The following is a 16,521-nucleotide window of genomic DNA, read 5'->3' as shown; positions in this document are numbered from 1 at the left end:
TAACACAAAGAAAAATAAAGTGGCATTTTGGGGTTAATATGGAAACGACAGTTACCATGGTGAATACACAATATTAACAATAACTGTTAATGAAACATGGAAACTGCTCCTGGTGAATAGTATGAAAATCATCCCTGCATTACTTTTATTTTGTGTAATTTACAACGTAACGGCGTTGCATGCTCGTAGTTTATTTTGCACTTTATATACAGTGAGGCGATACACAGCGCGCGCCGCCACATTTGCGCGTGCATTTGAAGAGTGTTCGCTATGAGAACAGGATGACGGCTGACGTGACAGGACAAGAAAGTCCGTTTTTCTGAGGTGAAAGACTTTATTTCAGCGTACACTTATGTCCTCTAAAAGTGTCCGCCGTCTGTGTGAAACAGTATATTTTTATTTACCCGCCACGGTGGCCGGTAGGTGAAGCGAATTTACCCGCCACAACACAAAATCACCCGCATTTGGCTGGTGGCGGGTGCTAATTTCCATCCCTGGACCACAGTCTCAAAGAAAACCATTAGTAACACACTACGCCGTCATGGATTAAAATCCTGCAGCGCACGCAAGGTCCCCCTGCTCAAGCCAGCGCATGTCCAGGCCCGTCTGAAGTTTGCCAATGACCATCTGGATGATCCAGAGGAGGAATGGGAGAAGGTCATGTGGTCTGATGAGACAAAAATAGAGCTTTTTGGTCTAAATTCCTAAAGATTTTTTTGGTCTAAAGAAGAATGAGTACAACCCCAAGAACACCATCCCAACCGTGAAGCATGGAGGTGGAAACATCATTCTTTGGGGATGCTTTTCTGCAAAGGGGACAGGACGACTGCACCGTTTTAAGGGGTGGATGGATGGGGCCATGTATCGCGAGATCTTGGCCAATAACCTCCTTCCTTCAGTAAGAGCATTGAAGATGGGTCGTGGCTGGGTATTCCAGCATTACAACGACCCGAAACACACAGCCAGGGCAACTAAGGAGTGGCTCCGTAAGAAGCATCTCAAGGTCCTGGAGTGGCCTAGCCAGTCTCCAGACCTGAACCCAACAGAAAGTCTTTGGCGGGAGCTGAAAGTCCGTATTGCCCAGCGACAGCCCCGAAACCTGAAGGATCTGGAGAAGGTCTGTATGGAGGAGTGGGCCAAAATCCCTGCTGCAGTGTGTGCAAACCTGGTCAAGAACTACAGGAAACGTATGATCTCTGTAATTGCAAACAAAGGTTTTTGTACCAAATTTTAAGTTCTGCTTTTCTGATGTCAAGTCAAGTCAAGTCAAGTATATTTGTATAGCGCTTTTCACAATAAAGATTGTATCAAAGCAGCTTCATAGTATTAAATTAAAATAATACAACAAGGTTTGTTTCTATTGGAATTGATTGATTGATTGATTGATTGATTGATTGATTGATTGATAAAATTAAATTAAATATCCCCAAAATATCCCCAACTGAGCAAGCCAAAGGCAACAGTGGCAAGGAACCGAAAAACTCCATCAAGTGACCTAATGGTGTCCTAAAACTCCATCAGGTGACCTAATGGAGAAAAAAAAAACCTTGGGAGAACCCAGGCTCAGTCGGGGGCCAGTTCTCCTCTGGCATTTATGAACTAGAGGCCGGATTGTAGTTTGAACTGTAAGATTAAAAATATTATATGAATGCCTGGCTGAAGAGATGCGACTTTAATCTAGTTTTAAACTTGATGTATCAAATACTTATGTCATGCAATAAAATGCTAATTAATTACTTAAAAATGATAAAAATTACAGACTACTACATGCTTTGTAAGTGGGAAAACCTGCAAAATCGGCAGTGTATCAAATACTTGTTCTTCCCACTGTGTGTGTGTGTGTGTGTGTGTGTGTGTGTGTGTGTGTGTGTGTGTGTGTGTGTGTGTGTGTGTGTGTATGTATATGTATATGTGTATGTATACGTGTCGGTTATATATATGGGTCGGTTCTTTTGTGAATCTCTCATGATTAGCATGGCTACTCCTTACAGGGTTTTTGTTCTGTCTTTGTAAATGATGTGCGTTTACTTAGTGGTAACACTTGTGTTTGCCTCCAAGCCCACAGATGCCGTATGTGCCTTCCTTTGTGGGGGGAGGGGATTTAATTGGCAAGCCTAGGGTAGGCATCACTAATTCAAAATGTAAATGAAATGTAACAACCCAGCAAGCACTGCGATCAGAGCCACAACAGCAGGCGCAAGAGGCCCGGCACCGCAGCCTGACGCACAGCTCAATGCAGCTGTAATTGCATTAGCATTATAGCAATGGCTCTCTCAAATCAAATGTTTTTTTTCCTAGAGAACTGTGTGGTTTTGAAAAGGCCCCATTCTTCCCTGACTAATTTCAATAATATTTGCATATTCATTACAATTAAGATGACTTTGAGCTTTCGTTTTTTTAGTTAATTTGTATTTCTGAAGAGATGACAAAGAGAATGGCAGAATTTATGTGGCACTGACGATTGTTGTGAACCTTGCAAATGTCAAAATGTTACATTTTGGGATTTGATAGCTACTTCCTGATGATTATGTTCCCTTTAAAATTGTATTTTAATTTTGAAGGGTTTTCAGCTGCATCTCAATTCCTACAGGAGGCTCTTTTTGTGTGTGTGTGTGTGTGTGTGTGTGTGTGTGTGTGTGTGTGTGTGTGTGTGTGTGTGTGTGTGTGTGTGTGTGTGTGTGTGTGTGTGTGTGTGTGTGTGTGTGTGTGTGTGTTGTTGACAGCAACATTAGTGAAGCTGCTTTGAAACAATCTGTATTCCATAAAGTGTATATAGAAATAAATGACACTTGACACATGAACAATAGTAAAACAGACCATTTAAAACAGACCATTTAAAAACTTCACTAAACTACTCTACACTTGTCTAGGTAGACAGCACACTAAATCCTGAAGCAGGTTGTTTTTGTGGTATATGGTGCTCTGTGTCGCAATGTCACATGAAGGGCTAAAGTAATCAACGGCATCTGTAATGATGAGGGGTGTCCATCCACAGAACAACACAAATGATTTATATGTGAGTTACACTAATTACGTAAACTATGCATTAAACAGCTAATATTAAAGCTACGGTAGGCAAATAGGCAAGGCCTCATTGCTCCTGCTGCTGCATTGGTTTGCATCTGTAAGCTTTGTATATCTTTCGGTTTTGAATCATTATTTACTATCATTCCTTGTTGTTTATACTGCTATATATAGCTTACTCATCATCAGACATTAACCTGACATCGCTAGTTTCAATCTAAATTGTTATTGCTAGCAAGTCGCTAGCCTGTTAGCATGCCATCGGTCCGCTCTTTATTTTTTCTTTTTTTTTTTTCTTGCGCGCGCTCGCACCTTTTACGAGTTCATCAAACAACTAGGATCAGTCAACAAACACGGTGAGTCATGCCATCTTCTCCTCTTATTGTCACTTGCACTTCATGTAACATGTATAACATAGCCTTCTCTGCCAGCACAGGATTTACATGCAGGGAGATAGTAAAGCTGACTGGGAAGATTTCAGAACTAGAGACACGCATCCAGACACGCATTTAGATACTGCTTTGGATGTGACTAGCTTAGTGAACTCTGTACATTGTTCGGTTCCGGCTGTAGTGGAGCCCGTGCAGCAGAACAATAAGGTGACGGCGAGGTGCTGTGGTCACGGGACAAAACACCGCTCTTCCGTTCCGATTACAACTTCAAATAGATTCTCCCCACTCAGTGAAACACCCACTGAGAATCCTGTTGAATGTGCCCTAGTTATTGGCGATTCTATTACATAGAACGTGAAAATAGAGATACCAGCCACCATAGTCACATGTTTGCCAGGAGCCAGAGCGCCTGACATCAAAGCAAATTTAAAAGTGCTGGCTAATGCTAATCGTAAATTCACTAAGATTATTATTCACGTCGGCACTGATGATGTTTGACTCCGCCAGTCGGAGATCACTAAAATTAATGTTAAAAAAAGGTGTGTGAAAGTACGATGTCAGGCACTGTAATTTGCTCTGATAGAATTATAGAATATAGAATTCATAGACAATTGGAAAAGTTTTTGCGGCAGACCTGACCTGTTGAAAAGAGATGGTATTCATTCCTCCTGGGATGGTGCTGCTCTTCTCTCTAGTAAAATGGCACATAGTCTTAGAGCTCAAACATGAATTGGGGCTCAGGTCAGGAAGCAGACAGACTGGCTAAACCGACCGTCTGCCAGCTGTCTCACATCACCAAGGTCAGATAAATCCCATCACATAGAGACTCTTTCACCTAGATATCATCATATAGAGATTGTGTCTGTTCCCCAAATTAGGAAATACAAAAAAAAATTCAAAACCCATCTAAGGGTACAAATTTTATTGATGTTCAACAAATAAAAAACAGATATAATACAAATGAGCAAATGATAAAGCTTGGGATGCTGAATATTCGATCCCTTACTTCAAAAGCACTTATTGTTAATGATATGATTACAGACTATAACCTAGATGTGCTGTGTTTGACAGAAACCTGGCTAAAACCAAACGATTACATTACTTTAAATGAGTCCACCCCATAAGATTACTGTTATAAACATGAACCTCGTCTGAAAGGCAAAGGGGGAGGGTGTTGCTGTAATTTAGTCATATTTTCAGAATTACTAAGAAGTCTAGTTTCAAATATAATTATTTTTAAGTGTTGGTGCTTAATATAGCAATATATAGTGTAAATGATAAATCACATTTGAGATTTGTGCATGCTACTGCATACAGGCCACCATACAGACTTTATCAAAGAATTTGCTGATTTTCTATCAGAGTTAGTACTGGCTGCAGATAAAGTCCTAATTGTTGGTGATTTTAATATACATGTAGATAACTAAAAAGATCCATTGGGATTGGCATTTAAAGACATTCTTAACTAGTTAGACAACACGTGTCAGGACCTACTCATTGTCGTAATCATACTCTAGATCTAATATTATCACACGGAATCAATGTTGATGCCGTTGAAATTCTGCAGCAGAGCGATGACATCTCAGATCATTATCTAGTCTTGTGTAAACTTAATTTAGCCAAGGCTGCAAAGCCGACTCCGTGTTACAAATATGTTAGACCTATCACTTCTGCCACTAAAGATTGCTTTATTAATAATCTTCCTCATCAGTTTCATCATCTCAGCATCCCAGATACATTAGAAGAACTCGATATTGTGACTTATAAACTATTAACTCTCTCTTTTCCAGCACTTTAGACACAGTTGCACCATTGCGTGGTACAACGAACACACTCAGGCCCTTTAGAGAGCAGCCAAAAAAATGGAGCGCAACTGGAAGAAAACAAAACAAGAGGTATTTCGCATTTCATGGAAAAAGAACTCGATTGCATACAGAGGCCTTAAAAGCTGCTAGATCTGCTTATTTTTCAACCCTATTAGAAGAAAATAAACAAAACCCTAGGTATTTATTTGAAACGGTGGCTAAACTAACGAAAAATAAAGCTTCAAGATCAGAAGTTTCCAAGCAGCACAGCAGTAATGACTTTATGAACTTCTTTACTTATAAGATTGATAATATCAGGAAAAAAATGAGTGCATTGTAGTCTCCCTAAGGAAAAAATCGATTCATTTATTGCTATAGAAGAGGAAGAATTTGCTAAACTAGGATAGGTACCACAAACTTTTAAGCTGGCCATGATTAAACCGTTTCTTAAAAAAAAAAAAAAAATCACAACTTGATCCTACAGAATTAGTCAATTACAGGCCGATCTCGAATCTACTTTTTCTGTCAAAGATACTAGGAAAGGCAGTATCTTCACAACTACGTTCCTTTTTAGAAAGAAATGATATCTGCGAGGATTTTCAATCAGGATTTAGACCATACCATAGTACTGAGACAGCTCTCATTTGTCTCACAAATGATTTGCTCTTATCATCCGATAGTGGTTGTATCTCTCTATTAGTGTTACTCGATCTTAGTGCTGCATTTGACACTATTGACCACAACTTTCTTTTAAATAGACTCGAAAATTATGTTGCCATTAGTGGAATTGCATTAGCATGGTTTAAATCATACTTATCTGACCATTATCAGTTTGTAGCAGTAAATGAAGAGATGTCTTATCGATCACAGGTTCAGTATGGTGTACCACAAGTAGGCATGTGCCGGTATCACATTTTCATGCTGCTATTAATTGAGTGATCTTTCATCACGGTATACGGTATTATCACGATATTTTAATTGCACATGAGAAACAAATGGATTGGGGGGGGGGGGGGGGGATGCAAAAAATAAAATAAAACTTGCATCACAAGGTGTAATTGTGATTGTCAAAACATTTGGTAAATAAACTGAATTTTATTAAGTTTAGTGACAACATGTTACAATGATTACATGGTACAATGACTGGTAGGCTACTGTTTGTATTGCTTAACACAAATTTAACGATTTCAATTCAATACTTGGGATTTGATTTAAATCTTGATTCAATATTGACTTATTTTGGATAAATATTAGGAAGGCTACAGTAGATAGCCCACATGTTATTTTTTTCTCATGAAAAAAAAAATATCTCACATAATGCTATGTAACCATATAGAGCCCTATCAGCTGGTATTATTAAAGGTTACAAATAACTAATTAAATCAAATATAATGTGGTTTTCATTATAATAACAATTATGTAATGACACACGTAAAAAATATAATAAATATGTAAAAAATTGCAGTGCACATATTCAGCAAAATACTCCTCTTTATCTATATGTTTTAGTCATCTAACATGCTGCTGGTCATTAAATGGTTTAAATGTAACGTTCTGTGACACAATTGTTCTCCTGTTTCATATCAAAAGTAACCTGCTCTGTCTTGTTTGACGGTCTTCGTGTCCTCTTTGCTCCGCGATTTTTCTCTGCGTGAGAAAACGGATGTGTGGCGTGAAGTGTGAAGAGTCTCGCGCTGAATGCGTCGAGTTGGCAGCTCTGCTTTTAGAAGCGGGATGGATCCGGATAGATCGGCGGCGGCCATAGACTGTAGGCGGTGGCGTTCCTCCTTCCACATGCTGCTTCTCCATGTGAGGACTGTTTACATTAGACTAGAAGTGCGCACCGGCCGCATGCTTATACACGTGGCGATTGTTTACATCAGAGTGCGCACGTGTTTCGCGCAGCATACGCAGTGTTTGTTTAAGCGGTTGATGGAAAATAAGCTATAATGCGCGTTCTAAAAATCTAAATTCGGATCTATTATTTTTCACGGTATTTTGAAGTGCCCGCGATAACAATATCGTGCATATTCATTACCGCGATTTATCGCATTACCGAATACCGGCACATGTCTAACCACAAGGCTCAATACTAAGACCGTTGCTATTCACTCTGTACATGCTACCCTTGGGAGATATCATTAGGAAGCATGGCATTAGTTTTCACTGTTATGCTGATGATACGCAGCTCTATATTTCTTCACACCCTGATGAAACTTAACAATTCACAAAATTAACGGAATGCATATCTGATATAAAAAACTGGATGACTAGCAACTTCCTACTACTTAATTCGGAAAAAAACAGAGATTCTAATTATTGGACAAAAAACGTCCTCACGTAATAATCTAGAATAATGTCTAACACTTGATGGCTGCTCTGTCAAGTCTTCGTCGTCGGTTAGGAACCTGGGTGTGCTCTTTGATACCAATCTTTCATTTGAAAGTCACGTGTCTAGGATCTGTAAAAACGCATTTTTTTATCTTAAAAATATATATAAATGATGTCATGCGATCTCAAAATTCCGGCCAGTTGACAATACCTAGAATATCAAAATCAACTGCTGGCGGTAGATCCTTTTCCTATTTAGCACCAAAACTTTGGAACAATCTTCCTAACATTGTCCGGGAAGCAGACACACTCTGTCAATTCAAATCTAGACTAAAAACACATCTCTTTGGCCTAGCATACACATAACACATTATAGACTTCTATAATTCAATGTTAGGCTGCATAGTTTAGGTCAGCCGGAACCGGGAACCCTACCCATAAATCCTGATGTACTTGTTACATCAAAAGGAGGATGGCGTCTACGCTAATATTAGTCTCTCTGTTTATCCGAGGTTTACCGCACGCCGCCGGATTCAGGACGTATCCAGATCTGATGAAGGACCTGCACCTGGACACGATGACAACGCAGTCCTGAAGTGATAACCAGTCCCTCCCCTGTTTACTGAAGTCAGCTGGATCCCGGCCATATCCAGATCAGATGGTGGACCTGGACCCATCAATGACGCATCCCTGAAGTGCCAGCCTCACCAGCCCTCTGAAGGCCTCATCGACACGACAGCCAGCACTGATCCTCAACAAACTCGTCTCCATACCGGCGTGATGACTCCGACCTCCAACCATATGGAATTAGATAAATATTCTGAATGTTCTGATCCAATCTGACTTCTGACCTGTAATGCTGCCTGGATTATAATCATACACTGTTCGCTCACTGGCCAGAGGAGAGATGGCCCCCGACTGAGCCTGGGTCCTCCCAAGGTTTTTTTTCTCCATTCTGTCACCTTGATGGAGTTTTGGTTTCTTGCCACTGTTGCCTTGGCTTTTGGCTTGCTTAGTTGGGGACATTTAATATTATTGTTACACATACACATAACACATTATAGACTTTTATAATTCAATGTTAGGCTGCATAGATTAGGTCAGCTGGAACCGGGAACACTTCCCATAAATCCTGATGTACTCGTTACATCATAAGAAGAATGGCGTCTACGCTAATATTAGTCTCTCTGTTTATCCCGAGGTTTACCGCAGTCCGCCGGATCCAGGCCGTATCCAGATCAGATGAAGGACCTGCGCCTGGACACGACTACAGTGCAGTCCTGAAATGTCAACTAGGCCCTTCCCTGTGAAGGCTTCCCTCCCCTCCCTTTACCTATCTACAAATAAAGCGTTGTCGGGATAATTCCGGTTCGCGTGGCTACGTGGAAGCGATACAAATTCTGTATTATAAATTTTAAGGCCAGACAAGTAGTATGTTGAGGGTTGATTTGTAGGGCAGGACTACACACCTGCACACATATATTCAAATGCGCATACCTATAGACTGAACTCGTAATACGCATGTGCACGCCATCAGCGTTCTCACGGGTTCGCGTTTTTTAAGTTTGCGCAGAAAGAACTTAAAAGTTTTCTGTTAAAACGGTGTCGTGTTAGCGGCCCCTAAGTTAAAGGAGACATATCATGCTTTTAAATCGTTCCTTTTTACATATAAATCATACATTTGTAGTCTATATAAAGCGGAACTGCAATGCTTGGGTCTGAATTCCTCATTATTATAGCTCCACAGGCCCCTTTTCTACCCCTTTTCTGATGTGCGTCTGAGAGCAACTCGTTTTGGTGCGGTCTCTTTAAATACAATTTATACACTTCATACCCCGCCCCCTCTCCAGGTTGTAGCGGTGACACTCGGTTCAACTCCACCCCGTTCGGCCATTTTTGTAGTTTGATAGCAGAGATACGATTATCTAGCAGCACAGAAACGTTTTATTCACACGTTATTAACAAAATGTCAACAACGGAAGACTTGTCCAGCCAGCCTTACATGTTCGAGCCGGAGCGAGATGAAAATGAAGACGACGAACCTGCAGAACAACGTCTTCATATGGATGTATGTATCGCAATGGTGTGTTACTGTATTTACACATGAAACTTTGGTCTTCCGACCTTTTACCACCGTGTTGATTTATTTTGATTAATATGTGCGAGGGAGAGAGAGCAAGACAGCGTCTAGTTTGGAGACGGTGAAGTCTTGTTTACACTTTCGCCTGGCTCCGAAGAGAGAGAGTGCGCGCGTGCGCGACCGGGTCTCTCTCTCTCTGCTCGTTCTTTCAGTTAAACATGCGCCCTGTCACAAGCGCGGCAGTTCATCTACATTAGACGGTGTAATGAAGCGTGTGGGTTACTACATCCAACAACCGAACATTTTAACTTACCCTCTCGTAACTTCTGCATCCTTTAGCTTGGACTACAAAATTGCAGCGAGAAATAAAAATGGCGGATTGCTCGAAGTGGTGGGCCGGAAAGTCAATGTCCTTATTTGGCAGTTCCGCTGCACATACTGTGACGTAATAGTTCAAAAAACGTCATAGAGAACAGAAAAATCGGAACAGGTTGAAAAATATGACCAAAACAGAATATAAAGATATCAACGAAGCACCTGAAGAGAATAATTTAAACTTTTCTGTACTTCTAAACACTCCAAATATACAACAAAATGCATTTAAGGGCTAAAAAAGTGGATTTAGCATGATATGTCCCCTTTAATAACTAATGATCGTTGCGACTGAAGTGAATCAATCAAAACTAACTTTAGCTGGACATTAACTTTATTCTTGAGCTGCTGTAAAGCCAAAACAATCTCTGTTACTTTAATTTCCTATTGTCAATGTAAAGCCGCTTTGGAACAATCTACATTGTTAAAAGCGCTGTATAAATGAAGATGGCTTGACATGCGCACCTGATCCTAATTGTATGCATTAAGTAATAAATAAATGTGGAGGTGTCCTATCTTTTTCCTCACCAAATATTTCATTTCCATTAAGGAAATTTAAAAAATAATTTTAAAGAGACATTTCTTCAGTTTTATTAGTTTTTAGTATTATTATTTATATTACCTCCATCTCTCAATATTGTTAAAATGAAGATCCAATGTCCATATGTTGAAAAAGACAAAGGTTTTCATTGGGTGTCCTATCTCTTTCACATGACTGTATATGTGCATGTTTTAATATTTAAACCACTTCTATTATTGATTTCAATCATGATGTGAAGAACGTTTCAACCAGTATAACAAGAAGTGTGTCTATAAAAAAAAAAAAAAATTTAATGGTGTACCCTACATTTAAGTCACAAAAATTCACATGTTAATTTTCCAGACCCTAAAGTAAACAAACACACAAAACTTTCATGCAGTGACTGAGTTACAGAAACTTACTTTATGGAGTTCCTGAAGTGATCTTCTGCTGGGTTTTTGACTGTGCAACTGTTCAGTAACCACAGATCAGCATCAGATGGATTCTCTGGAGAAAGAGAGACAGTTACAGATTAACAAATTACACTAGAAGATTCCAGCCGCGATGATCTGTCAAAACTATTCACACTGCTGTAATGCAATATGAGATAGTCAGATTAACAGCTGTCTGTGATTAAGATGCACATGAGAAGAGTGTTTCTAAAACTGCACATCACAGTAAATGATCTACATGGTAGGAAAACAGTTTCACTACATTAAAATGACCTCCATCCTTTTTTCAAGATACTTAATTATTATTATAAAAAAATAAATAAATGTGAAACAAAGCAAACTATGACTTTAGACTGGTATTGTGCACATTTTTATCTTTCTTTCTTAATGTATGCTCATATTTTTTATTTGAAACATAAAAATGTCCACAAATGCTTCAATGACTCAACCCAGCCCTTGGCATTAAAAGCAGTCTTATTAAAATAAGCATGCAATTCTAGTAAAGCAGAGTCAGTTTGTGCAAGTCAATCACTGATTGAACCCAATATGCTAAAAGCATATGTTCCAGTTTCCATCTCTTTTCTATGATTTTCATTCAGAATGATTGTATAGTTTTAATAATTTTATGTCGACTGCCATATATACTAATAAAGCCCATAAAAGACAGAGTTATAATGCTGCAACACAAAGCACAACAGTTTCGATCTGATGAAACACTGCAGAGCAAAGCAGAACTAGAAGGATGTAGACATTTCAATATTTCTAGGTTTTCCATGATCATAAGAAGCTTAATAGCATGTGTATAATCTGTATGACCTAGTGGTTATCACACATGATTGCACACTATTTCCATTACAGCACTGAAGAGCCAGATGCTGGATGACACACCTGAGCAACGGAGGCTCGCCTGCAAAAATGTTTATTTATAGAGGACATTTAAGCCCAACAAAGGTTGACCAAAGTGCTTTACAAGAATAAAAGAACACAATGTACAGTACATAAAAAAGTTAAAGTAAAAAAACAAAATAAACAAACAAATAAGCAATCAACAGTATGCAAAGAAACCTCAGGATAACATACTAAGGCGTGTTAAAAGCCAGGGAGAATAAATATGTCTTGGGATAAGATTTAAAAGCAGGGCTCTACAGTGCGACTGCATTTGCGACTCAAAATGACTGCACGCGACTGTGAAAAAGTATTTAGGAGCACCAGTGCGACTGGCCCGATCAGGCCCGGTTCTATGGGGGTGCTAAAGGGTGCACCCTCAGTTAAAACTAATAACAGCATATTGGCCAAACAGATTTTGTAAACCCGCCTGTGCGTAATTGTGTTTTCAGACTTTGCACTGGAGAGCGTGATGAGAAAAGTAGAGAGTGTGTTTTTGCTGCGTTGAGCAATGCAGCCTGCACAATCCCAGACATGTCTGTTGATTTCTTGAAACACAATGGCCAATCAGAAGAGTTTAAGTTAAAATCCACTCACTGCTCAAAGCGCTGGAGTTTGTTCAGTGCTGAGTTATGCAAGCTCACAAATCCTCTCACAATCAAAGTACAGAAACGATGTAAATAAGAGATTCATTGTGCAGTCTAGACAACTTCACTGATTATAAGGGAAGTTTGTGAGATTGCGATGAACTGAGACGAGTGACAGCTTTTTAATATAAAAGGGAGTTTGCAAATGTAATATTGCTTTTATACAACAATTCAATAAAAAGTTAATATTAATTTACTTACATTGTAGAAACATTACATATTGTCAGATTTTGCCCTATTTCGTCAAGCATGAGAACCGCTGAGCATCTCAGAGCAAACACAGGTGTTTCATTTATGAATGAATCTGCGTTTTCAAACGAATCTAGAGTCAATGATTCAATGGCCCATTCATAAACAGTCGCTTGCTTTTTTTTCCTGAATGAATCAGCCGTTTGAACGAATGGATTTAATGAATGATTCAGTGACAAAGACAGTGACTTGCTGCCCCCTACTGGTGGTTTTAGTTTCATGTTTAAATGATTACTTCAGTTATTTAAATAATTTAATATTTCTATATTCAAAACCTATTTAAAACATAATCTCAAAACATTGTTATCATGAATTTAAATGCATTCATGCCACTTCTGAGCCTTATTAAACCTGATCCATGTGATCCTGATCCAAAGGACACCAGGACTAAATTACACACTTTCAAATGAAAGTTTATACGAGTTGGTTTAGTGCATATTATTTTAGCAATGAATCACACAGTGGTGGCCAAACAAAGGATTTCTTCCTTCTCATTCTGCTGTGTTTGCTTAGTTTACTGGTGTACTTTTAAAGATATATTTGTACAGCAGTTATGAGTCCTTAATAAAGTCCTTAATAATTGTGCACCTATAAAGCACTAAATGATTTTATTGAGTTTTTTTGTGCTAAGATTTATTCAGGCCATTTATGGTGAGAAGACCTAACCTACAAATGTTAGGGCCCTATGAAATCCGTTGTACTGTATTTCTTCCCAAATTCTGTTTTATTTCTTCCCAAATTTCCCGTAATTTTTTTTCTGGATTCCATTTCAATGGTTTAATTATTTTTTTATAATCAAAAAGCATGACTAATTAATTAAATTTAAAAAAACAATGATTTTTGTGTTCATTTCTAAAATATTCATTTCTATGATTTTCTTTCTTTAAGAAATTCTGTGTAGTGCATTTTTATTTTCCTGGCAATCAAATGAAGGCATAAAACATTCATTTAATTGATCTTTTTAATCATATGAAATTAAACCTTTTGTCAAACAAAGTGCTGCACAGAGCTTTACTGTTAAAATTAAAACATGAAAGAAAAATGTATTCCTTAAGTGACCTCAATTTTCTGGCCTTCACAGCGGTGTTGTAATGATACTGGAATTTCTGACTCCAGTACAAATACATAAAAATATTTTTTTTTATATAAAAAAAAAAAACATATTGGCACAAATGCTTTGACTAGTCAAAATAAATTATCAATTGAAGGGGATTATATACAGTGGGGAAAATAATTATTTGATGCCATGCTGATTTTGGAAGTTTTTTTTGGAAATTTACATTTTTTTGTAAATTTGGAGTGCTGTCAGTACAGAGAACAACGACAAAAATCGGTGTTGCCTACACAGTGTTATCCTCTTTTTAAAATTTGCACCCTGTTGACTTCAATGGGGCACGTTTTAAATCTGCTTTTAGCCTCTTAACATCCTTGATGTGTCATTACAAGTGCCCAGCCATTGTGAGTGATTCCTTCAGAGTGAACGCGGTGAATCTGACTGCAATACTCGACAATCGACTACTGTGGACTTCGTCCGAAAACAGGAAGAAAATACAGGTATTTGCGCTGGCTGTATTAACTTCATTTTTATTCATATCTCTGACATCTACTGCAGTCAGATTCACCGCGTTCACTCTGAAGGAATCACTCACAATGCATGTCCACTGTGAGAGACATAATCTACAAATCACAATCCAGAAATCACAATGTATGATTTTTTTACTATTTATTTGTATGATACAGCTGCAAATAAGTATTTGAACACCTGAGAAAATCAATGTTAATATTTGGTACAGTAGCCTTTTGCAATTACAGAGGTCAAACGTTTCCTGTAGTTTTTCACCAGGTTTGCACACACTGCAGGAGGGATTTTGGCCCACTCCTCCACACAGATCTTCTCTAGATCAGTCAGGTTTCTGGGCTGTCGCTGAGAAACACAGAGTTTGAGCTCCCTCCAAAGATTCTCTATTGGGCCAGAACCTTGATATGCTTCTTACAGAGCCACTCCTTGGTTATCCTGGCTGTGTGCTTCGGGTCATTGTCATGTTGGAAGACCCAGCCTCTACCACATGGCCTCGGTCATCCTCTCCTTAATACAGTGCAGTCGCCCTGTCCCATGTGCAGAAAAACACCCCCAAAGCATGATGCTACCACCCCCATGCTTCACAGTAGGGATGGTGTTCTTGGGATGGTACTCATCATTCTTCTTCCTCCAAACACGTTTAGTGGAATTATGACCAAAAAGTTCTATTTTGGTCTCATCTGACCACATGACTTTCTCCCATGACTCCTCTGGATCATCCAAATGTTCATTGGCAAACTTAAGACGGGCCTTGAAGAGCTGGTTTAAGCAGGGGAACCTTCCGTGCCATGCATGATTTCAAACCACAACAGTAACCTTGGAAACGGTGGTCCCAGCTCTTTTCAGGTCATTGACCAGCTCCTCCCGTGTAGTTCTGGGCTGATTTCTCACCTTTCTTAGGATCATTGAGACCCCACGAGGTGAGATTTTGCATGGAGCCCCAGTCCGAGGGAGATTGACAGTCATGTTTAGCTTCTTCCATTTTCTAATGATTGCTCCAACAGTGGACCTTTTTTCACCAAGCTGCTTGGCAATTTCCCCGTAGCCCTTTCCAGCCTTGTGGAGGTGTACAATTTTGTCTCTAGTGTCTTTGGACAGCTCTTTGGTCTTGGCCATGTTAGTAGTTGGATTCTTACTGATTTTATGGGGTGGACAGGTGTCTTTATGCAGCTAACGACCTCAAACAGGTGCATCTAATTTAGGATAATAAATGGAGTGGAGGTGGACATTTTAAAGGCAGACTAACAGGTCTTTGAGGGTCAGAATTCTAGCTGATAGACAGGTGTTAAAATACTTATTTGCAGCTGTATCATACAAATAAATAGTTAAAAAATCATATATTGTGATTTCTGGGGGGGGTTTTTTACATTATGTCTCTCACAGTGGACATGCACCTATGATGACAATTTCAGACCCCTCCATGATTTCTAAGTGGGAGAACTTGCAAAATAGCAGGGTGTTCAAATACTTATTTTCCTCACTGTATATATGCATACACGCATGCATACATACATGCATGCATGCACACACGCATACGTGTGTGTATATGTATGTATATGTATGTACATATATATATATATATATATATATATATATATATATATATATATATATATATATATATATATGTATATCAAGATATCAATTTTTAGCTATATCCCACATGCATACACTAGCCCCTGCTGTTAGTTTCAGGACACATGTTATATTTAATAATTTTTTATGGGGAGTCAATTAAGTGAAAGCAGGATCAGAAGTTATGATAATCACATTCTGAGCTTTGAGTAGATTAAGAGAAAATGCCATTATCAGATGAGTGAGGGAAAGGAGGCTGATGCCATCAGAATCAACATTTATTGCTTTAATGACTTTAAACTCTTTAATGATCTCGTTTTAGGCATCATTGAGCTGTTGAGAAATGGTCACTATGGCTTATTACAGTTTATAGGGTGGAGGATCTTCTGACTGCCTGACCCAGCACTTTTTCGGCACTTAATCCCATATGCCCTGGTATGATTATAAAATAAAGAAAAAGGCCTGATTAGCTTTAATACGCTGGAAGTGTAAAGTGTCATGGTTCAGGACATCTTGGAGCTTTTTGCAGTGCTGCTGTCATGATGGAGTTGGTGCAGTGGAGTGTATCTGAAACACTGCTTTTCCCAAGGTCACAGCAAATTGAGATTTT

General features: G+C 38.9%; 1 protein-coding gene across 1 annotated transcript in view; it reads right to left on the bottom strand.

Annotated features, from left to right (window-relative positions):
- Positions 1-16,521, bottom strand: part of cdkal1 (CDK5 regulatory subunit associated protein 1-like 1) — a 344,073-nt gene that overhangs the window by 275,786 nt on the left and 51,766 nt on the right. Inside the window, exon 4 of the mRNA XM_082150344.1 lies at positions 10,947-11,031. Coding sequence (XP_082006470.1) covers positions 10,947-11,031 — 85 coding nt within the window. The remainder of the gene's footprint in view (positions 1-10,946; positions 11,032-16,521) is intronic.

The sequence above is a fragment of the Leuciscus leuciscus genome (genome assembly GCF_965113295.1).
Source record: "Leuciscus leuciscus genome assembly, chromosome: 20".
Taxonomy (NCBI): Eukaryota; Metazoa; Chordata; class Actinopteri; order Cypriniformes; family Leuciscidae; genus Leuciscus; species Leuciscus leuciscus.
This window is presented reverse-complemented; position numbering and strand designations above follow the sequence as displayed.